This window comes from Stegastes partitus, unplaced genomic scaffold, assembly GCF_000690725.1.
Source record: "Stegastes partitus isolate 25-593 unplaced genomic scaffold, Stegastes_partitus-1.0.2 Scaffold2441, whole genome shotgun sequence".
Lineage (NCBI taxonomy): Eukaryota > Metazoa > Chordata > Actinopteri > Pomacentridae > Stegastes > Stegastes partitus.
In genome coordinates, this window is record NW_007580172.1 from 1 (window position 1) to 21501 (window position 21501).

Genomic DNA, 21501 nt, shown 5'->3' on the forward strand with positions numbered 1-21501 from the left:
ATGGATGGATGGATGGATGGATGGATGCTTTATTCTAGCAATGTCCTCATTGTCACCACTGGAGGGCATTGAAGCCTCATGGTTCTCAGTGCACTAAGGTCAGCGGTTGATTTCACCCAGTGTCAAGGCAGAGAAGGCTCTATCTATACAGTATACACAGACTATATATACTCATAGATAGATATGGTGGCTGTTGTTAGATCTAGTATCTTTTCCCAGTCTAGATTTGTCATCCTCCTGAATATCAGTCTCGACTCATGTGGTCCCACATTGTATACGTCAAAGAATAAGTATATAAAATGCAGTTTAATTCAATATCAAATTAAATATGCATGTGTGTGCGTTTGTGTGTAAAATTAATTCTGAATTAATTAATGTGGCGCTATGAAATAAACCGCCCCTGAAATTATAGAAAGTAGTCTCTTTAAATGTGTCTTTGTTAAATTATTACATTTATTTATAAATGTACCGCCTCATTTATTTATTCAATGTTGTTTCACATCCATGTTCATTTAGTAGTATAATTAGTTTATTTATTTGTGTGTGATTTGTTTATTTAAAATATATTTGGCATTTTCCTCAGTTCAAGAAATAATTTTAATAATTTTACTCCAGACTCGGTTTGCATTGTTGGGCACAGAGCATTAGACATTAGTTTAAAATCTTCAATATGCAGGGACTTAAATGTAAGCTCTTCATTGCCTCTTTATTGTTCCGCTTTAAGCAAATTAATTTTATTATAGTCCTTTATTCTTCCGTGTTCCTCACGAGCTCCCGTACACAAAGTGCAGCTCCGCCGTGTCCCGCTTTTTTAAACTGCGGTGGACTGCGGCACACTTCTCGTCCAATCACTGGCTGCGTTAGTCAGCCGTCGTCCAAATCCACCAATTACATCAACCCGCTCAGGAGAGGCGGGACTTCCGGTTACTCGTATAAACCAACTGAGGCCTCCCATGCGGTTTTGATCTGTTGGTGCACTCGGAGCTAACACCGTAAAGGTAAGAAGGCTAAACCGACTTAACTGGAATATTTACAGACTTTTTAAGGGTTTAATTGACGTCCAGGATCTCGAGAACTATATTTCTTTTGTTTTCGTCAAAAAGTAGCACCTCCTGAATGAAATAGCTTATTTCATTGTTTGCTTGAGGGGGAGGTGTTAGCTAGCATCTTGTAGCCTAGCTTATTAGCTTAGCCAGCTCACTAGTCTTCTTCATTTTTGTTAAAATTAACTAAATTTGCGACTTGTTTGAGATACTATGTCATGTACTCCTTACAAAAACGCATATGTTGTCCACTTACTTGAGAAGTTTAGATTAGCTGCGCAATTAATTCAATAGTCGTTGCGTTCAGTAAATTAGCTTGCCACGTTAGCAATGGTTATGCAACACAATGGCGTTGCAGTGTAGTAAAAGCAGGGAAGCTAGCCGGTTTGGTTCATTCGACAGCGTCGGGTAGCTCCAGGCTGCGTATGTTTGATTTGCTTGTGATATTGTGTTAGCGTGTTTGCCTTAATGGCCCCCTTTTGTTTGCATAACACTGTTGCGTGCCTACTGTTGGGCCTGGTTTGATACGTGTTTATGAATCTACCTACTTTATGTCATTCGCTGGCCTCACAATGAATAATGGAGCTGCGAGGTGACCACAACAGTGCTAATGATTAACGTAGGATTTATACCGCCGCTAGTGTCATTGGTAATTTGGCTAGCAAATCCATGTTGTGAGGGGGACATGCAGACATTTTAACCTTTCAAACTTTGTCTTAATTTGATATGTAAATGTGCTTACAATGTGTGGCAACAGGTGGGCTTAGTTCATAGACCCCCCCATGCTAACCAAGCAAGGGGTCCTCCCTTGCCTTGACAGAGCTCACATATATGGATTGATAATGGATAGCTTTGTGTTCTGTGTTTCCAGACACACACAATGGCTGAGAATGATGTTGACAATGAGCTGCTCGACTATGAAGAAGACGAAGAGCCTCAAGGAGCCCCTGAGAGCGCAGCCCCTACAGGCAAGAAGGAGGTGAAGGGTTCCTACGTTTCCATCCACAGCTCCGGCTTCAGGGATTTCCTTCTCAAGCCAGAGCTGCTCCGTGCCATCATTGACTGTGGTTTTGAGCATCCGTCTGAAGGTAAGAACCATTGGCTTGTGTGCACTTCATGTGGCAAATTGATAGTTTAATACCTCTGTGGCATTAAAACGAGAGTTTTTTTCCCTTATATCAATCCTACAGTGTTCGCACGTCTATCAAGCTAGGCCACTTAGTATTACTGCTTCAGATTTGACAGTTTTGCAGGAGCTGAACCTACTTTTTATTTCCCATAAAAAAATACCAGCACGACTGCCACACCTCAATATGTTGACATTACAACTGTTTCCACAGGTAGTAAGAAAATTACAGTCCCTTAAATCTTTTGATGTTTTGTGTTCTTTCCCAAATTCAGTCCAGCATGAGTGCATCCCACAAGCTATCCTCGGCATGGACATCCTCTGCCAAGCCAAATCCGGTATGGGCAAGACGGCGGTGTTTGTGTTGGCTACACTCCAACAGATCGAACCTGTGGATGGACAGGTTAGTGTGCATATTTTAATGTATTGAATTTAATAAAGAGTGTTGTCATGGGTTGGGTTCAACAAAAAGGCAGCTGCGTTTGGCTTTGAGTCAAAACAAGTTTTCATTTCAAATGCATGTTTACACCCTTAAATCTGATCTCAACCTCATATTTGTTGATAATAGCGGTGAATTATGATGATATGTTACTGCTGTGCTTGTGTAGGGTTACAAGAACTCCAGTTTTAAAAGTATAGTCTACATTTCCTGTGAATTTCAAAATAATCATTGTGATTGTAATGGGGCTTTTTTTTGTCATGCACTGATGTTAGACTTTAGCAAACTGGAGCAGTGGCTTTTTAAGACATACCTGCTTGGAATGGGCTGATTGTTTGGCCCCCAGTCATGCTGCTTGTAGGTTCTTCATAACCGACCAGCCGCTTATCCAAAACTACTTCACCTTTGACACTGACTGCTTTGAGTTGCATTGACTTAAAATGTAATCTGGGGCTGCACTTAATGATTGTTTTGATTGATTAACCCAATGATTTTAGATTGATGCAATGACTCTTTATTGACTTATACATTTCCAGAGCAAATGTGAACTTCCAAACTTGCCTCCTCAGTATTTCCCCTTTTATTTAGTCACCTGATCATCATCAAATATCTTCATTCCCGTTGTGTGATGTTGGTGACAATAATAATGATAATAATAATAATGTTTAAACCTGTTTGTCAGATGCTTCATTAGAAAATATTGAATCCCAAATTGATTGGGAGATGGATTACTTCAATCACTGTGTTATACAAAACAATGACCTCAACTTTAGAATCAGTGTTTTGACTTGTGTAACAGAAGCTTGATCATGACATTGATTCACTTCATCCCTGCTGTAATATACAGGAAAGATGATCACTGTAGGGTCTGTTATTGCATCATTATGGGCAAAGGAAAATAACAATTTAGACTTCAACAATCTCTAAGGATAGTTCTAGCCATATGTGATGCTCAGATGCTTTCTCTTTCCCTTCAAGAGTTGATGCAGCATTTATACTGTGCCATTTCCAGTTTTTAATGCTTATAGAACATCACCTTGTTGCTTCCCAAAAATTCTCCCACTCTTGAGACTTATGGGCAAGTTTTTTTTGTTTTTTTTTGTTTTTTTTTTAATAAATCTGAAGCTTGTTTGCTGTCATAATACAGCGTAAGCAAGATTTCCATCATGGATTTCCCCGTCCCTGCTTTAGTTACTGGTTACTGGTAAATGTTTACAACTTAGTTTCACAAGAACCGCTCATCCAAGCAACTTTACACTTGACACTGTACGTCCCTGGGTCCCAAGGAATGCACCCATAAATGTCAAAGTTGAGCAGATCGGCAATTTTTGACGAAGAGGAAAAACTTGTACTAAATATAATTTGCATTAAACATCAGCAGTTGTTATTCCAACTGCTTAAAATGTATTGGGATGGATTAAAGTGTCTAAGTGTGTATTTCCATGTGTCTACTCCCCAGGTGTCTGTATTAGTCATGTGCCACACGCGAGAGCTGGCCTTCCAGATCAGTAAAGAGTACGAGCGTTTCTCCAAGTACATGCCCACCGTAAAAGCAGCGGTATTCTTCGGTGGCCTGGCCATCAAGAAGGACGAGGAGGTCCTGAAGAAGAACTGCCCTCACATCGTGGTCGGAACGCCGGGGCGCATCCTCGCTCTGATCCGGAACAAGACCCTCAGCCTGAAGAACGTCAAGCATTTTGTCCTGGACGAGTGCGACAAAATGTTGGAGCAGCTAGGTGCGTTCCTTTTCGGCTGTTCATTTCCTTACCAGTTCTCAAAGACTCCACTTTACTGTATGAAAGGAGGTCGAGCACAGGATTTAATCAGAATTTCTTTTTGTGTGGCAGACATGAGGCGTGACGTTCAGGACATCTTCAGGATCACACCCCACGAGAAGCAGGTCATGATGTTCAGTGCCACGCTGAGCAAGGAGATCCGACCAGTGTGCCGCAAATTCATGCAGGATGTAAGTAAACAATGAAGGATTATTGCTGCTCTAGAATTTCCTCTTAGTTTCCTGTTTTGTCAGGAAAAAAACTGCTCGAGAATCAAAGCCCCCTCAAACATTACATTCTCACTGTTGTCATAATGTGCTGCTGATAAAACCTGCTGCACTCTAAATGTATCTGCATCTCTTCCACCTGCCATCTCATGTGCAGCCCATGGAGGTGTTTGTGGATGACGAGACCAAACTTACACTCCACGGCCTGCAACAGTACTACTGCAAACTGAAGGACAGCGAGAAGAACCGCAAGCTGTTCGACCTGCTTGATGTGTTGGAGTTCAATCAGGTAAATCAATGGTGCCTGTCTGCCCCAGCAGGATTTTGAGTTGCTCCACTTTTGCTAGATTTTACGAAGCCGCAGGCATTCAAACATTGCCAAAGAAGAAATTATGATATCACAAGAATTGCATTTAATTGCATATGTGAAGAACAATCCTACTGAAGTTTGTAGATCAACTATAAAGCAGCATCCAGTTGAAGCTAAATTCAGCCAGTTAAATTTCTGTGAACTGCTAGCTTGGCTTTTTCCAGAGGGAACAGAGTCCACCCGCTAGTCATGAGTGTTATTGATCCTCTCGTTTATCCCCCTGAAATACAAGTCTGACAGTGGGTTTGAAAGACGTGTTGTGTTTGAAAGAAATTACCTCAATCGTCAGGAGCAGAAAATGTGAAAACAGAAGAGATTGTTGTGTTTTTAACTATTCGGTGGAACTTGAATTGATCGGGTTTTGTTCCGTTCTGATGGGAAAATTAACAGAATCTAAGCTTTCTATTGTGTTGTTTTATCAAAATCTCTAATGTGATATCTCGTTTGAACTTTTGTTGGGAGATACATTCAGCATTGTGAAATATCTTGATGGAGTTGGTTTGCAGAGTAGCATGAAATTGTCTTTTTTTGTGGTTGTATGAATATATATAGTATGTGGAGCCACTGTCTTCCCCGTCAGTGTTAGTACCGTCTATAGGCACTTAAAAATGTATTTATTTATTTCAGTTTTGCTCAGTTATGACATGATGGCTGTGTTCTGGTGCTCCAACAATTTGGAGTTCTCTCTTTGAAGCCATGATTGTACTGTTTCCATAGAGGAGCAGGACTTCCTGTTGCTTTTTTATTTAAAATCTCAAACTACTTTTTAAATGTCTGTTTTTTTTGTGAGTGGTCAGAGCAACATCAGAAGACCAGCTACAACTTTTAAGTTTTGTATTTTAATGCCCCTGCTTTGCCTCTAGGTGGTGATCTTTGTCAAGTCTGTTCAGCGCTGCATCGCTCTCTCTCAGCTCCTGGTGGAACAGAATTTCCCTGCCATCGCCATCCACAGGGGAATGGTTCAGGAGGAAAGGTGAGACTCCCGTCAGACATCTTCCTCTCGCATTCTTACGCTCACAAACATATGCTTCGAATGCTAAGTGGGTTTATGGCAGCATGAGGCCTCACCCTTCAAAGGAGGGATGCCGTCCGGTAATGCCGACAGCAGCTGTGTTGATAATCCTCTGGCTGGCTCCGTCCTCCCTCCTGCCCCCTTCTTACCCCTCTCCCCAGGCTGTCTCGCTATCAGCAATTCAAGGACTTCCAAAGGCGGATCCTGGTGGCCACGAACCTCTTTGGCCGAGGGATGGACATCGAGCGAGTCAATATCGTTTTCAACTACGACATGCCAGAAGATTCTGACACCTATTTGCACAGGGTGAGAAACGAGACGGGAAATACCTGAACCACCTTTTCCCACCTTCTTCTAAATGCCATGTTCTGTTTTTTTGCAACGTATTTGGTGCACGCGTTCCACTCACTCTTCTCCTTCGCTGAACCCGTCAGGTTGCCCGTGCTGGTAGGTTTGGGACCAAAGGCCTGGCTATAACCTTTGTGTCTGACGAGACCGATGCCAAGACTCTGAACGATGTGCAGGACCGCTTCGAGGTCAACGTGGCCGAGCTGCCCGACGAGATCGACATCTCCTCTTACAGTAAGTTTTCCATCTCTGAATGCCTGTCGCCGTGCGTTGGTGCTTGATGTTTCAATAAAGGCCTTTTAAAGCGCTCCACAATCAAAACAACAAACCGCTAATGCTGAAATCTTTTTGAAGATTTCCCCCCCGACATAATCAGCCGGTGTAATAAACGGTCATTATGGCAACGAGAGACAACACTTGTTGCTGTCATGCAGCCGCGGCGTTCCCTTCAAATCCTTTACATGTTTAACCTGCTGGTGAAAAGCCGGTATGCTCAGCTGTTGCTCATCGCGCTGATCTTCTACACGCTCAACTCATGTCTCCTCTCCTGTGTCCGTCTGCAGTCGAGCAGTCCAGATGAGTCCTCCTCCGGCCAAACAGAAGTCTCCTCTTCATGGATCTTGTCTTGTATTTGGAAGTAGACGTACTTCACTGTTGATTTGAAACCTCTGTGTGTTCCCTATGTTCACCAAACGTTTTATTTTTATTGTCAGTTTTTTTGGGGGACGGGGGTGTGGTTTTAATTTGTCTCTTTATCCGGTTTGTTTTTTGCTTAATGACATTAAAACTTTTTATAAAATGCCATTTTACTTTTTGTGGTCTCTTACGAGGCTATTGTCTCTACCCCATTATCATTGATCATCACTGTCGAGCAGCGTTTCAGGGAAGCATTCAGAGACGTAGTCCTGAGGAACATGTGTCCACAGTTTTTAAACTTTGATTTTCTTTATGTCCAAGCTAGATTTGTATAAGACTTTTTTTTTTTTCTCCCCAGTGCTTAAAAAGTTGATCTTTAGATAGTGATTATGCAGGCATGTAGTGTTATGTGAGTGAAGAGACACATTTGGCTCATATGGCAGCTCTTTCTATGACTTTCTAACTGAATGCCTCCAATAAACAGTCACAAAGTGGAGTCCCAGTGTTGAATTTGCAGATTTTGATTAAAGTATGTCGTCACTACGCTGTATGCACATTACTCGATTGCTCACTGTGTATCTCTTGATTTGTCCGAACATCATAAATGGAACAATAGCCAAGTCAAAAACCTTGGAAGGATCCAGCGAACGTGATTACTGCACTAACATTAGCCTGATGACTGCTTGGTAATGATTGGGTCATGAGTCATGCTAGCAGCTTTGCGTTTCAGATGACATTCATTCCTGGGAATTTATGGTCCCGAGAGATTAATAACCAAATGTCTACAATATTAATGACCTCCATTAAGCTAATCGTGTGGCATATGAGATGTTGGTATCTGGTTCACGGCGTTGCAGAGCTGCTAGCACGGCTGTAGTCGTCTTGAGTGTTAAACTTGAATCCCTCTCCAGTCATTGAATAAACCCCTAAAAACTGATCTCTGTGTACCAGAGTTACATATGTTGAAGGTTTTTTTTGTAAGAAAATATTCCATTCCTGCCTTAAAGAGACTTAAAGTAACTCTACACCAGGGGTGTCCAATCCTGGTCCTTGAGGGCCACAGTCCTGCATGTTTTAGATGTTTCCCTTCTTCCAACAAATGATCAGGATCGTTATCAGGCTTCTGCAGAGCTTGATGATGAGCTGATCATTTGAATCAGGTGTGTTGGAAGAGGGAAACGTAAAACATGCAGGGTCGTGGCCCTCGAGGACCAGGAGAATGTGCAGATCTTTGAAGTCCCAGCCTCTCGCTACAGCTTAAGCCAGGGGTGTCGAACTCTGGTCCTCGAGGGCCGCAATCCTGCAAGTTTTAGACATTTCTCTCTTCCAACACACCTGATTCAAATGATCAGCTCATCATCAAGCTCTGCAGAAGCCTGATAACGATCCTGATCATTTGAATCAGGTGTGTTGGAAGAGAGAAATGTCTAAAACATGCAGGATTGCTCACCCTTAAACTCTCCAAAACCAGTTGTAATACTGGAGTAATATGTGTTCAAACTGGTGATGTGGCAAAAAGTGAAGACTATCCATCCTTATGTCTGTGCAGATGTGGACCCCTCCGGTTGTTTTAACTGGGTGAAATAATTTTAAGGGACCAAATTAAAACATTTTAATGAAGGTTTCTAAATGGGAGAAAGAATGATTGTGCCTGAAATGTTATTAAATCATCAAGATATTTCATTCACGAGGGCAAAATTTAAACATTATAGCCCACAGGTTAAATCCAACACTGATAATTTCCTAATTTTATGTATTAAACTCATCCGTAAATTATATTAATTAAAGTCTAAACAAGGATATTAGGCACCAAACACAGTCTAAACATCTAAAACAATGCTATAATATTGCCTATAATAATCCTAAAGTCATGTGCTATATGATTACACTCTAAACTGCAAACTTTTTTTGGTCGTAGCTATTTGTTTGCATGAAATGTAAAGACTCAATCTGCAAAGTTCTGTAGTATCCGCATGTTATTGATGTTTGATGCGGGTAAAAGTAGCAGCAGATGTTCAGAAAGTAGGCGATAGAGATTAAACAAGTGGCGTGCAATCCCACAGGAACTGCAGGAAACCTTTACCTTTGATAAATACTCAACACCGGTTATAGGAGTGAAAATTTCTTTATTCAAAAAAATGCAAAATGATGAACCAATTCCAACTCTGAAACCAATTTTATGTTACTTAACTTCCAGGAGAAGTTAATCGAGATGAGCGTGTAAAGAAAAATGATTTTGAGTCCTTTTTTTTTCTCTTTTTTTTAAAACATATAATCTTACAAGCATGACTCCTTACAGAATATTACAGATGGTATTAATGTACACTACTAGTCATACAATCATCATGCTTTCAAAATTGGCACTTAATGCTCGTAAAGGATCTGAACCCTGCCTCGTTCAGTGCTAAACTATACGTGGACTACTTCAGTATAATGATTGGCCCTTATACAGCAGATAGAACTACAAAGAAGTTAACAATGCATCTGTACATAGCTGCTCTATCGTGTCCCTTAACAAAACTACACATACAGTACCAAAACCACAGCATCTACACAGCCAAGTAGCAACGACACCGAAAACCTGTAAAGTTTAAACCACTGATGAGGTGTCGGGGCAGCAGAGACTCACAGAAAACTTTATTGTAGACAAGAGATGTTAGAAAATATTTTCTAGTTTCACAGAATCCTGCAAAGACGTCTAATATTATGGCACAACAGGAAAAATGAAATCACCCATTTGAAGTACTGCATACAGTAAAAAAAAAAAAAAAGTTTGAAGCGACCTCTCAATCTCAGAAATGAGATGAGGTCGTGAATCGAGGCTGTCGTAAGGTGCGCTAACTTTAACCCAAGTGCCCGTTCAGGAAGATGCTCGGGTTCTTCAGTAAAGGGTCTCAGCCACAGAAATGAGAGAATACAGGAAACTTTGCCTTCGAATCTGTCTTTAAAAGTGACATTTATCAGCCTCGGCCCTGCGTAAAAACTCCCAACAGTCACGTTGACGGACGGCCTTCGACGGCATTTCTCAGAAAAAAACAGACGCACTTTAGCACGAGGAGGCATGAGTTATTGTTCTGTTTCAGTGAAAGGCAGCGCCGCTCGATTACAGGCCACATTAGGCACCAGAGCGGTTCCACCCGCAAGTCACAAATTACATGTTTACCTCAGCGCACGCAGTTTTTTAGATTTTATTTTTATAGCAAACCAGAGAGCGGCTGATTTTCTCTCGCTGCCCTTCAGAGTCAGGATTGTAATTTGCACAGAATTAGGTGGTCGACTTCTTGACGCCAGAATCCCAGGCTTGTTCTTCTGGTGCTTGCTAAATGTCTCAGTTTCTTGCGGAGGCAAAGCATGGGATGAGTCCAGCTGTGTAAACAACCTTTGACATATTCCCCACTAATGCGTACAAAGCCTCAACCCATTAGGTTCAACTCTGTCTTTTTCCAGTACATACCTTCTCCTCTCCTGCACCCTTCATCATCCATCATTAGATATGGCTTTCTGACCACTGTGACCTCTGACCCCGGGGTCAAGTCCTGGATCTGTGGGAGTCCTCCTCTCCGTCTCATGACTGACAGCTCTCAGCTGTTTTGTCCCTCTCAGATCATCGTTCAGCCGTGCTGATGCGCCAAACATAGCAGCGCCACCTTCCCCGGTGGCGGGCCACTGTGTCATCACGTCTGTCTCACAATAAATACCAGTGAATAAATACCATAAAAAGACACAAACCCCATTCCTGTCAGAACATCTGAGATGCTCCTCCATCTTCTTCTGCCGCCACCATCCTAGTCTTCTACACAAGTCTTCATTTGGTTTATCAATACTCACATATTGGAGTGCACAGACACATGATTCCAGCTGGTCTCCAAAGCAACACAAGGCCAGCTTTCTGTTAACTGATACTTTGCTCAGCAACTGTGATGTGAATCCACACCATCAATAATAGAAGACAGGCAAAACACAAGAGAGAGTTGTGCTTGTGTGTGTCAGCTCAGCTCCACTGTTCCCAATAAAAGTCCCAGAGTTCAGGGAACATTTGGAGCCTGGCAGCAACATGGCAGTTGCGTGCAGCCATGTTCTACACAAAAGATTTAGTCACAGTTTGTAGTCTGGCCAAGCCAGAAACAACTTTTTATCTACACTAAAGCAGGGGCTGGTCACTTTCCAAGATGGAGGTTTGCCCATCTCATTCATTCTTCTTCTCCCCATTCCTCCCCAAATAATCTTCCAGAACAGATGTTTTGATGTGTGCACCTCGCTTGCGTCTACTCATAGATACACTAAAGACAGCTATTCTATCATGGGTATTGCTAGGGGGGGGAGTAAAAGTCTGTTTTTATGAAGGAATGTAGGTGGGGCGGGGCAGTACCACTAGTCCTTGAACTTGTGCGTGTCTCCGTAGAGCCACCGCTGTGGAGGCATGGCGGCCTCGTTGAGATGGTTGCACTCATCGCTGCACTTGCAGGACTGGATGAACATCACAGACCTGTTGAAGCGTTCGCCATCGGGGCAGGCGAAGGTCACGCTGGCTGTGCGTGTGCGGCGAGGCGAGCAGCAGCGGCCGTCCCTGCAGACGCCGCAGTAGTTGGGCCGGTACAGGCGGGTGCTCCTGCAGCCGGCGTAGGACAGGCGGTGGGGCTCCGGGGCTTTATGGGTACGAGAACACTTCCTTCCCTTCTGTGGATGGAGAGAGAAGAAAGAGTGACTCTGGTATTCGTGTGAAAGGAGCTCAGTGAGACTAAAAGTCTAAATATATATACACAAGCAGTTTTATGAGGTTGTACTTAAGCGCAGCTGTGCCTGGAGATAAATGCTAACATCTGCATGATAACAGACTCATGATGAGTACACAAATCAACTTGGAAGTTTTGGAGTGCTGACATGCTAGAGTGGGTGCTTAACACTTTTGATCAGGAAACTTTTGGCTACTACTCTGTGATCTTTATGTCCCTAAAACTGACATGAAAAACTGACTGAAAGATATGGTTTACAAAGGCAGAATGGAAATAAAACGTCAAGGGGACAGTAAACAAGACCGATCCAATTTAAAACTATAAATAGAGCCCACTAGACCCCGTCTAAAGCTGCATACGGCGGGTTTGGTTGACAACTTCGGGTGCTGGAGGTTTCTTGATGAGATAGTACTTTAGTGCACCTGCTTTGGAGCTTTTAAAACATTCTTCAGTCTTGGTCTGCTATACTTATCACTGCAGAAAATAACATGAACCAAGACATCCCTTTCTCTCTCGTCTGTTTACTTTGGGTGACCCCTCTGCTTTGAGTCACTTGACTCGACCACTTGCTCACCACTTGGACCCTGGCTAAAGGCTTTGAGGTTTTTGCTACCTCAGCTCATTTTCCTAAGTCAGTTCATGTGCTCAGCAAAAGTTGTCCAGGTTGCACAGACTTCTTCACTCACTCAGCTTTTTATGAGGAGCCCCTTCAAGAATGCAACTTATTTTGTGTACATCAGCTGTTTTCTTGTAGGACTTCTGGAGTTAATACTAAGGGTTGTAATGATTGATTAATCAATTAATTGCTGTTATTACTTTGGTTGATTGTAAATATTTTACAGATAAGAAGATGAAGAAGAAGAAAACGCATTGTACATTATATGTAGTATCTGCTTGTGCCACTAGGGGGAGCCTTTTTCTGTTTAAAAACAGGGAAGACTGCAACTTTTTTTGTTTTATTTTCGTCGTGGCGACACGAAGAGTTAGTCGTTCGGGCTACAGGCAGCTCCATGTTGGCAGTGCAAAGAACCCCGGGAATGTTAAAATTGCTAAAATGGGGAATGTGATTGTTATTTTAATTGTGTTATTTTTGAATTTTGATTGTTGTTGATGAGTTCGGCGGTTTTTAGTGTTTGTGTAGCTGAGAGTATTGTGAGCAGTTTTACTTGTGACGGGCCACCATGACAGAGACTCCTGTGGCGGTTATTGGTGGAAATTCAATAGTATGTTTAGCAGAGCCAGCTTTTATTATTATGTTTGCTCAACTAAATGTTTCTCAACAAGTTTAGTTCAAACATCTATATTTTCATGTTTTCACCCAGGATTTTACTTGAAATGCTATTCTTATATATTAAGAAAGGTAATTCCAGTTCACATAAGTAAACAATTTCCTAAAATGTGAATAACTGGGAGGACTTGAATGTGTAATCCAAATGTCAATGCAATCCAACATTTCACTCATGTAAGAGGCTGACATTAGAGTGCTTCAGAAAAAGTCAGGGGATCACCAAGGTCAGGTGGATTCATCTACTGAGGAACATGGATATCTGTACCAAACTTCATGTGGCAATTTATCAAATAGTTGGTCTGCTGGACAGACTGGATGATCCCTAGAGCCACACCACTTGCAAAAATCTTTCTTCATGTGTCATAGGAGGCACGGCTATGCTGCCACACATGCTACAGAAATGTGGAGCAATCTGAAAACTGCTTTCCAGTCCGAGCTTTGTGGGATCACATTCCCCATTTGCTAGGAATCAAAGCCGCCATACCACACAGCAACGACAAGCAACTCGTTATTCATCCTCCGTGACATGAAAAACAAAGTTAATGCAGTTAAGTATGGAGACAGGCAAACACAAAATAAAGGTCAGAGCAGCAGATGAGTGCCAGGGAGAATAGCATGCCAACAATAGTTAAGGATTGACACTGATACACATTAACACCCACGGCAGCTCTGCAAACACTGGGAGAGCACCGCCAAACAGGTGCATAACAACCCTTTAGCCTCATGAGTGGCTCACGGCGGGAGGCAGAATGTTTCTGAGAGGGCTGTGTATGAAATGTGAGAGAGCACCAGAGTGGGCGAATCAAGTACTCTTTAAAGCACATAGCACAGCGCCACTGAGTGCAGCTGTCGGCCGCAGTGTCGCAGCTTCAGAGCTCCAAACCAAAGCCCCGCAGTCGGTTGTTTCTCAGTCACGCCTCTGAAAAGTTCTGGGATTTATGTGTAAAAACCAACTCATGTGTGTTACTCATAAAAAGGAGCTGCAGGAACCGACAGATGTTTAAAAAAAGAAAACTTCAAAACAAGTAGAAAATAAGGTTCTCATGCTATCAGTGACTGTGGCCCTGATCACGCCTGGTATTAACATGTGCCTGAGTCTTTGGAGATCTGATCACAACCAGACAGCTCTAAGTACGTCAGTTTGCACCTGGCGTCAGAATGCATCTCGAGTGACAACTTGTGATCACATCTCACTCGCCATGCAAATAAACACGTACATCATTTCCATTGGCAAAGACCTAATATGTTGTTGCATTAACCGGCAGTGGGCAGTGCTGCCTCGTCTGCCGGTAATATGAAGAAGAAATCAGAACAATACAGGCGTGGAGTTTTGATTGAATTGTTATGTCTTTTCCTGAACACTCTTCCTTCACTTTGATGTAAAACGTAATGAGGTCAGGAAAAAAGCATAGGGTCTCGATGGCATTAATCTAAGCTGGTCGTTCCAGATGTTCCTCCTGGACGATCCCAAGGCATCCCCAGGCCAGATGAGATATGTAACCCTCCAGACAGTTCTGGGCCTATCCGAGGATCTCCGTTAAGTGCCCAGAAAACCTCCTAAATCTCCCAACTCAGATCCCGAATCAACCCAACTGGCTCCTTTCAACATGAAGAAGCAGCGACTCCATTACAAGCTCTCTCTGGATTTCTGAGCTCCTCATCCCATCTAAAAGGCTGAACCCAGTCACCCTACAGAAGAAACTCTTTCTAGGTGCTTCTAGCTGCGACCACATCCTTTTTGTCACCACTCATGACCATAGATGAGGGATAGAACGTAGATCTACTGATAAATCAAGAGGTTTACACTCTAGAGAAGATGTGAAGAAGGTGAATCCATGTGGACATAGGAAAGGACAGCGGTGGCGCTAAGAGATGCACTTACACTAGGAAGGAGGAAGGATTGACCAATGCTATGCTAAAGAAGGTATGAAAAGAAGCACTAGAGCCTATAGAGAATTCGAGAAAGCTCTTATCGTTGCTGCCACGTTGATACTTCTGGATCACTTCATTCAAGAACCGTTGTGACCATTTGTTGGGTGTAGTCTTTTCGTGTGGGCAAATCAAATCATCTAAGATGTATGAAGCCCTTGAACTGTATAGTATCTCTGTGGACTGTTGTTGTTGTCATACTTTAATACGACACCCTTGGCATTCAGATAAGATACATACTTCCACCTACACACAGGGTGTCATTTGAGTAGGTTGTCCCCAGACACATTTGCATACACCACGATCAAAGCGTCGCCAAGACAACCTCTGAATGCAGTCCAAGTGATTGAATGTCAAAGCGTCCTCGATGTGTCTTGAGTGCATTCACACCTGCCCTTATAGCCGTCCACTTATAATCTAATGTACCGAGACAGTTGTTAATGTCACATGTGAACAGGGCCTGCAATAGAAGTAGTGTTTGTATGTGCCAGACTGATCTTAAAGGGTTTTTCTTGCATAGATTTCGGCATCCGCAGCGAGGTTATAGCCAGCACCAAAGGGAAGTTAGTGCTACCAAAATGATAAGAACCAACTGCCTTTACATGGACTGATCGTGATCACTATCATGTACAGTCATGCCCCCAAAATGCCCGTCCTGAGCCAGGAAAAACACTTCTTGGTGTGGAGTGGTTGCCATTCAACTAGTAAAGACTCAAGGAAGTTACTGCCCTCAGTCAAGAAATAACATGACCGTCTAAATGTCATTTCTAAACCTCAGTTTTGAACAAACGAGAGGCATCATGCTAATAAGGGAGCTTCAGGGGTAACTTTGGGGTGATTTTACTACTTTTGGTCAGAGGCAGTTTCCAGTCTTGGTGCTAAGCTAAGCTAACTTTATATTTTCTGCATACATTTAAGAGCAACTCTCCACCTGATGATGAAGATATCTTCCAACAATTTAAACTTTGATGTGATTTCACTGACAGTGGCCCAGCCATAGACTGCACGGGGGTTAAACCTAATTCAGCTGTCCGGTCATCCTGCTGGAGATGTCTCCCACACAGCAACAGGACCGTGAATAGACAGAATGGCCCAGAAAGAGGCTCCAGCTACACAGAGATCCAGAGGTGGGGGCTGCATACATGCCATGATATTAATACCAATCTGACCCCATGAGAGCAATTCTTTCCTGAATCTATTTAGCGTGGTGCCTGGGCTGCGTGGTTGAGCGCCATTAGAGGAAGCGCCACAATGTGTCCCTTTTATAAGAATCTTAAAAGCACCAAACACATTCCTCACCTTAACGGGGATAGTCATGGAGCTGCAGGGCCGAACGTTGCACAGACGCGTCTCCTTGATCAGCTTACAGCGAGCATTGTCATTGGTAACACGAGAGGAAACGCCCATCCCGCAGCTCCGGGAACACTGGGACCAGGAAGTGGTCTGAACCACACACTGATCTCCCACCTGCCTCCAGGCTAGGACAGATGAAAGAGAGGACACGTGAGGAGACGAGCGACAATGCAAAAATATGGTGAGCCAGAGGGAGAGAAGCAAGATCAGCAAAAGTTAAACTGGGAGAAAAGTGGTCATTGGGAGTAAGAGGGGAAAAGCAGAGCTGCAGAGATGCAAAGCACACTGGCCTTATTCACTGAACAGGCAACACTGACGCACAGAGAGAGTGATTACAGAGAGGGGAAAGCTGGGTGACAGAGGTATGTGCTGTGTGAGGGCAGTGTGAGAGAGAGAGGGAGCGAGAGAGCACCTCTGGTGTGCAAGGAGCCAGTGGAAAATAAGCCTCACATAAATGCTAACACACATGCACAGATGCAGAGGAGAAGGCTCACAGTGAGGCCGTTTGTGCGTCAAGGGGCTAAAATGGCTAAAACATAAACATGATGCTTTACTGCGTAGAGGAAACAGACGGCACTCTGAGGCGGCACGGCGGCACCCTCTCTTACCCGCCAGGTGCTTGTTTCCACGTGGCTTGTCCCACTTGCGCCCCACCTCCACCAGCTCGTTGCCCATGGTGTCCTTGTCCTTTTTGGGTTTGTAGGGGTACAGCTTCCGGTAAGGTTTCGGATAAGGCTTCGGGTACGGATAGGCCGGGTAGGGGATGAACGGGTACGGCGGGTACGCGGGCAGCTGGGGTCGCCGGTGCACCGGGGGCACGACGGTGGTTCCCTTGTGGCAGTCGATGCTGAGGCAGCACTGGCCCGGCACCTTGACCAGCTGAGGAGCGGGGCAAGAGGGGGATGCGAGGGGCACATGGCTGGGGCAAAGGGGCACACACCCTACGGCTCCATCGATGCAGGTGCACTGGTGCTTGCAACCGGCACGGAAATTCTCGCCGTTTTGGTAAATCCGCCCGTTGTATTCGCAGGAGCGGCCTTCTGCCTTTGCTGAGGGGAAGAAAGAAAACAGATAAGTTTAGAAAACATTGTATTTGGAAATCAAATATTCTTGATCCAAAGAAAACACTGGTGAGAACTTAAGAGAGAGGAGTAAAGGAAAAAGAGGAAGAGTTGTTTATGTAAATGCGTCTCTAATATGTAAGAACTTCTGTAAAAAGCAACTGGACTTTTCTTTTTGGTTGTTGAAGATGTTTCTACATCTCATCCAAGAGGCTTCTTTAAGGCTTCTGAAGATGAGGATGAGAAGTGAAGTCCAGTTGCTTTTTACCAAAACTCTCAGGATCACCATGGATGACTGAGAATCTCCACAGATACATCTTTAATAAGCATAGTAGGTAGATAAGAGGAGAGAGGAAGAGACACACTATCTCCACATTTAAGAAGGAAGCTCTATTCTTAGACCAGAAGGGAATTTTGACTTGTTTACAATGTCCCCGTCCCTTCACTCCCTCAGTGGGACTCCCCATACAACACCCCGGATACCCCCCCGTATTTAGAAACACCCCCAAATAAACACACATATAAAAATACCACTGTGTGTGCATGCGTGTTTGTGTGTGTTTCATGGGGCTGTTTGTGTACACACTGAAGTACTTATATAAATCCCGGAGTTGGCCAGGTTTCAGTCGCAGCTCCTGAAGGTGCTCTGTTTTTGAGACGTGGCACAGGCTTCAAACCTCAAGCCCCTATCAAAGAGAAACCCCAGCCGCCTGGCTCGGAAGCCAGCTTCCCCACCCTGAAGTTACACATTCCCTCACTCAACCCCGAACTGTGCCCAATCTAAACCCAAAAACGCCTCGGCCCTCCTCCTCCTCCTCCCCCCACCACCGCTCCCATTCGGCCTTCCTGCCACCTCTGCGGTACGTACCCCTGCAGATGCCATGGGTACGGCCCACGTCGTTGCCGTAGTTGCACTCCAGGCCTTTATGGTGGTCACAGGGCCGCCCCTCGTGGCAATCCTGGTTGAGCTGGGCGGCGCACACCTTGCAGCAGCCGCAGCCGTCGGGGACTGAGCTCACCCCTGGGGGGCAGGTTGGGGGCCCTGCCGGACACTCGCACACCACCGGGCATCCAGCGGTCACCTGCAGGAAGGGACAGACTTCAGTTAATATCAGGAAACCTACTTAACTCCAGCAAGTAAGTCACAGTGGAAGCAGGCAGGACAATAGCTCGCCTCATGTTACCCAGATCACAGAAATTCCTCAAAGTGTGTGTGTGGCTTAAACACCGCCTGAATACTCAGCACTGTCCCAAAACCCCACAGGGGTATCTGTAACCCTCTGTCGCCTTCCGCTTGGCATTCGCCTGGCAAGCGGGGATGAAAGGGACGTTCTCTGACCCCACCTCCCCACCTCCCTGCTCCTACATCTTTTGTTTCTCACCCTTCCTGCGTCCACACACACACACACATCACAAGAGCCACTTCAACAACTCCCAGCAGGTACTGAGATCACAGGGAGCCATCAGTCTGACTGTCCACACTCGGATCAGCGAAAGGAATCCCCTCCTGACTCTGCCACTCTGCACACAAGCTTCTGGTGTCGCTGCTTTCACTGGGTCGCTTTAATGTCACATTATTAAATTAAACAACAATAACATTTTTACACACAGTTGCTCGTAACGTGGTGCTCGAAACGCTTCCTCACCAAAAGCCACATAATATTCCGGCCGGTATTTATAGTGGGCAGCGAGTTCATATTGACCTTACGTGTATTTTTATCTCCATTGGTATAAGTGTTGGATAATATTACTGTAGCGTAAATTTAGACCTACAGTAGGCATATGTACAAGTCGTTAATAGTTAAAACGCTTACACAGAGCCTGAATAAACACGACTTTGTTGCATAATTAGGAAATATTTCTGTCGCTTTGGCTATGAATTTAGATTTAAATGAGGCAGAAATAGTTCATGAAGGAGTGTGATTTATTATATTTACTTAAATACTATACTTAGGTACAAATTTGGAGTGCTTGTACCAAATATTCTCATTACACGAGGCTTTATTCTTCTTATTTATGTTGCAGATGAACATTTTACGCACAGAGCGTGCTGGAAAATATGATGCAACATTAGAATCAGCTTCACTGACCCAGTATTTGTAGGTTTTTTTGGCCTTTACAGCAACAAAAGCACTGAAACACAGGCTGCAGGTTAAGAAAAGGAAAGTGAGTGTTTAGCCATTATGCACAGCTGCAGATGTGTGAAAATAAATATAAAAAAAGAGCATGTTATAGATATAAACTACCCAACAGTGTGTAATAACAGTTCAGCTGGCTCCACCATGAAAAAAAAACTAGTGCAGACCTTTTTATATACATATATGCTGCAGGACAGTCCTCTGCAAATAGAAAGCATTAAAAAAAACTTAATTATGCTTTGCTGAGGACCCCTTGAAACACCCCTAAATGTCTCCTGTTGGTCCACAAGCCCCACTTTGACAACTAGGAGACAGTATTGACTAATAATCAGTGGTGATGACCTGGAGAGTCAGTGAGCAGGACTTCATTAGAGGATCATTTTGGACATGTCAAACTAACAGCAAGTGGTAGATTAGGCTGCATGCAGACCAGACGACAGCAGCTCAAATCCCCTGGAGCTGCAGCACAGCGCAGGCACGTGAGTCCTTAGTCCTCATTGTTTTGCATGAAGCACAGCAGTGACACACAATAACCTTCAGTCCACGCACTTACCAAACCCACTGTGGCCACTTGCAAGACAGCAAACAACAGCAGCAGCGTCCCCATTGCTGTCAGCTGATTCACATAAGGAGAGAGCAGGAGGGCTGTCACAGAAAGAGTAAAATCCTCCAACAGCAAACAATAGCTTTTGTCCACAAAAGGTTAAATCCGACTTGCAAAAGCAACAAAAAAAGAAAAAAAATTATCCTCAAACGTCCTGCATCACTTGTAAATTTTCGCCGATCAAAGTTTGAGCCTTGTTTTTATACGAGCCCCGTGCTTTTTATGGCGGCCACGCCCACTCCGGACCTCCTTTAACCAATTAGGACGCAGGCGCGCGGCCAAGGTATCCCAGCAGGGAAGGGAGGAGGGCGAGCGGTGGGGGGCGTGGCCAAGCATGAATGCAGTCATTCATAAAAATTCAGAATTACTACATTCCAAAGAGGACCTGGCTTTGGGGTGTTTATTTATTTATGTTCGAGCGAAAATAATATTTTTGATGCTTTAAAGTTCTTTTCACACGCATACCTCTGTCCGGCTGCTGCTTTGTGAAAAGTAAAATAAATATACTCAGCTGCTAGTCTGTGCTACATTAATACTGGGAGCAGCCATGGAAAACAGCGAGGAATTTCCTTCCCCCACTTTATAAAAATACTTTTAGACAAGAGCTGGACAGATAAAACACGTACGCGGGCAGAGCACAGTGTTCCTTGGAGCTGAACATAACTGCATGATTGAGTGATAGTGATGCTGAAAATGATGATGATAATCTCCAGTGCAATTAATCACTCTTCTTTTTTTTTCTTCCTTTCCCTCCTCCTTCCATATCCTGTATTTAGCGCCCACATCTCAGAGGTTCCCAGGCTGCATCGCCCTGCATCACCACACACACACACACACACACATGCACCCACCCCATTTGGTTTTAAGGTTTTCATTGAAGAGAGCATGAGCGGAGGTGAGAATAATGTTCCTGTCATCCCCCGGCGGACGCAGGAAACCAGCCATCTGCAGCACCTGAGCTGGTTTCTACACACTGATGCTCTGTGCGACAGGGTTAAATGCATATTCCACATCAATGCACTCTCAAACGTCGCATTAAAAGTGCTCAGCAGTGCAGGGAGTGGGCCGCTTGTTGATGTCAGTGAGATGTGACTGTGGGTGGCTAAATTGTTGTTTCCCTTGATTGTGTCGTTAAGCAGAGGGACGCCGGTGGTCATTAGTGCCAGCAAGCAGGGAAGATGTTTTCCCCCTGCAACAACAAAGTGATTGCATGTATTTATGCTGCACACATACATGCAGAGTGATGGAAGAAGTAGTCAGATCCTTGAGTAAAAGGACCAAAACCTCAACGTAAAAATACTCATATCATAATATGAAAGCATCAATATGTCAACTGCATGTTACTGTTGTAGCTGCTGCAGGTGGAGCGAGTTTGGACTATTTTATATCCAGTTTTATATTCAGAGATAGCAGATAAAT

The 21501-nt window shown here is 44.0% G+C and overlaps 2 protein-coding genes across 2 annotated transcripts; one reads left to right on the top strand and one right to left on the bottom strand.

Annotated features, from left to right (window-relative positions):
• Window positions 1-933: 933 nt before the first annotated feature.
• On the top strand, window positions 934-7535 carry LOC103375030 (ATP-dependent RNA helicase DDX39A). The gene is made up of 10 exons (XM_008305219.1): window positions 934-998; window positions 1915-2131; window positions 2445-2572; window positions 4068-4344; window positions 4456-4574; window positions 4768-4899; window positions 5844-5953; window positions 6154-6298; window positions 6427-6574; window positions 6904-7535. The coding sequence occupies exons 2-10, from the start codon at window positions 1924-1926 to the stop codon at window positions 6918-6920; spliced, it is 1284 nt and encodes a 427-aa protein (XP_008303441.1). The 5' UTR covers window positions 934-998; window positions 1915-1923; the 3' UTR covers window positions 6921-7535.
• Window positions 7536-9082: 1547 nt separating this feature from the next.
• On the bottom strand, window positions 9083-20250 carry LOC103375031 (protein CYR61-like). Its single transcript, XM_008305220.1, has 5 exons — window positions 20032-20250; window positions 18209-18422; window positions 16888-17328; window positions 16226-16404; window positions 9083-11653 (listed from the first exon to the last, which is right to left on the bottom strand). Exons 1-5 carry the CDS (start codon window positions 20083-20085, stop codon window positions 11348-11350), a joined length of 1194 nt encoding a protein of 397 aa, XP_008303442.1. The 5' UTR covers window positions 20086-20250; the 3' UTR covers window positions 9083-11347.
• Window positions 20251-21501: the final 1251 nt, after the last annotated feature.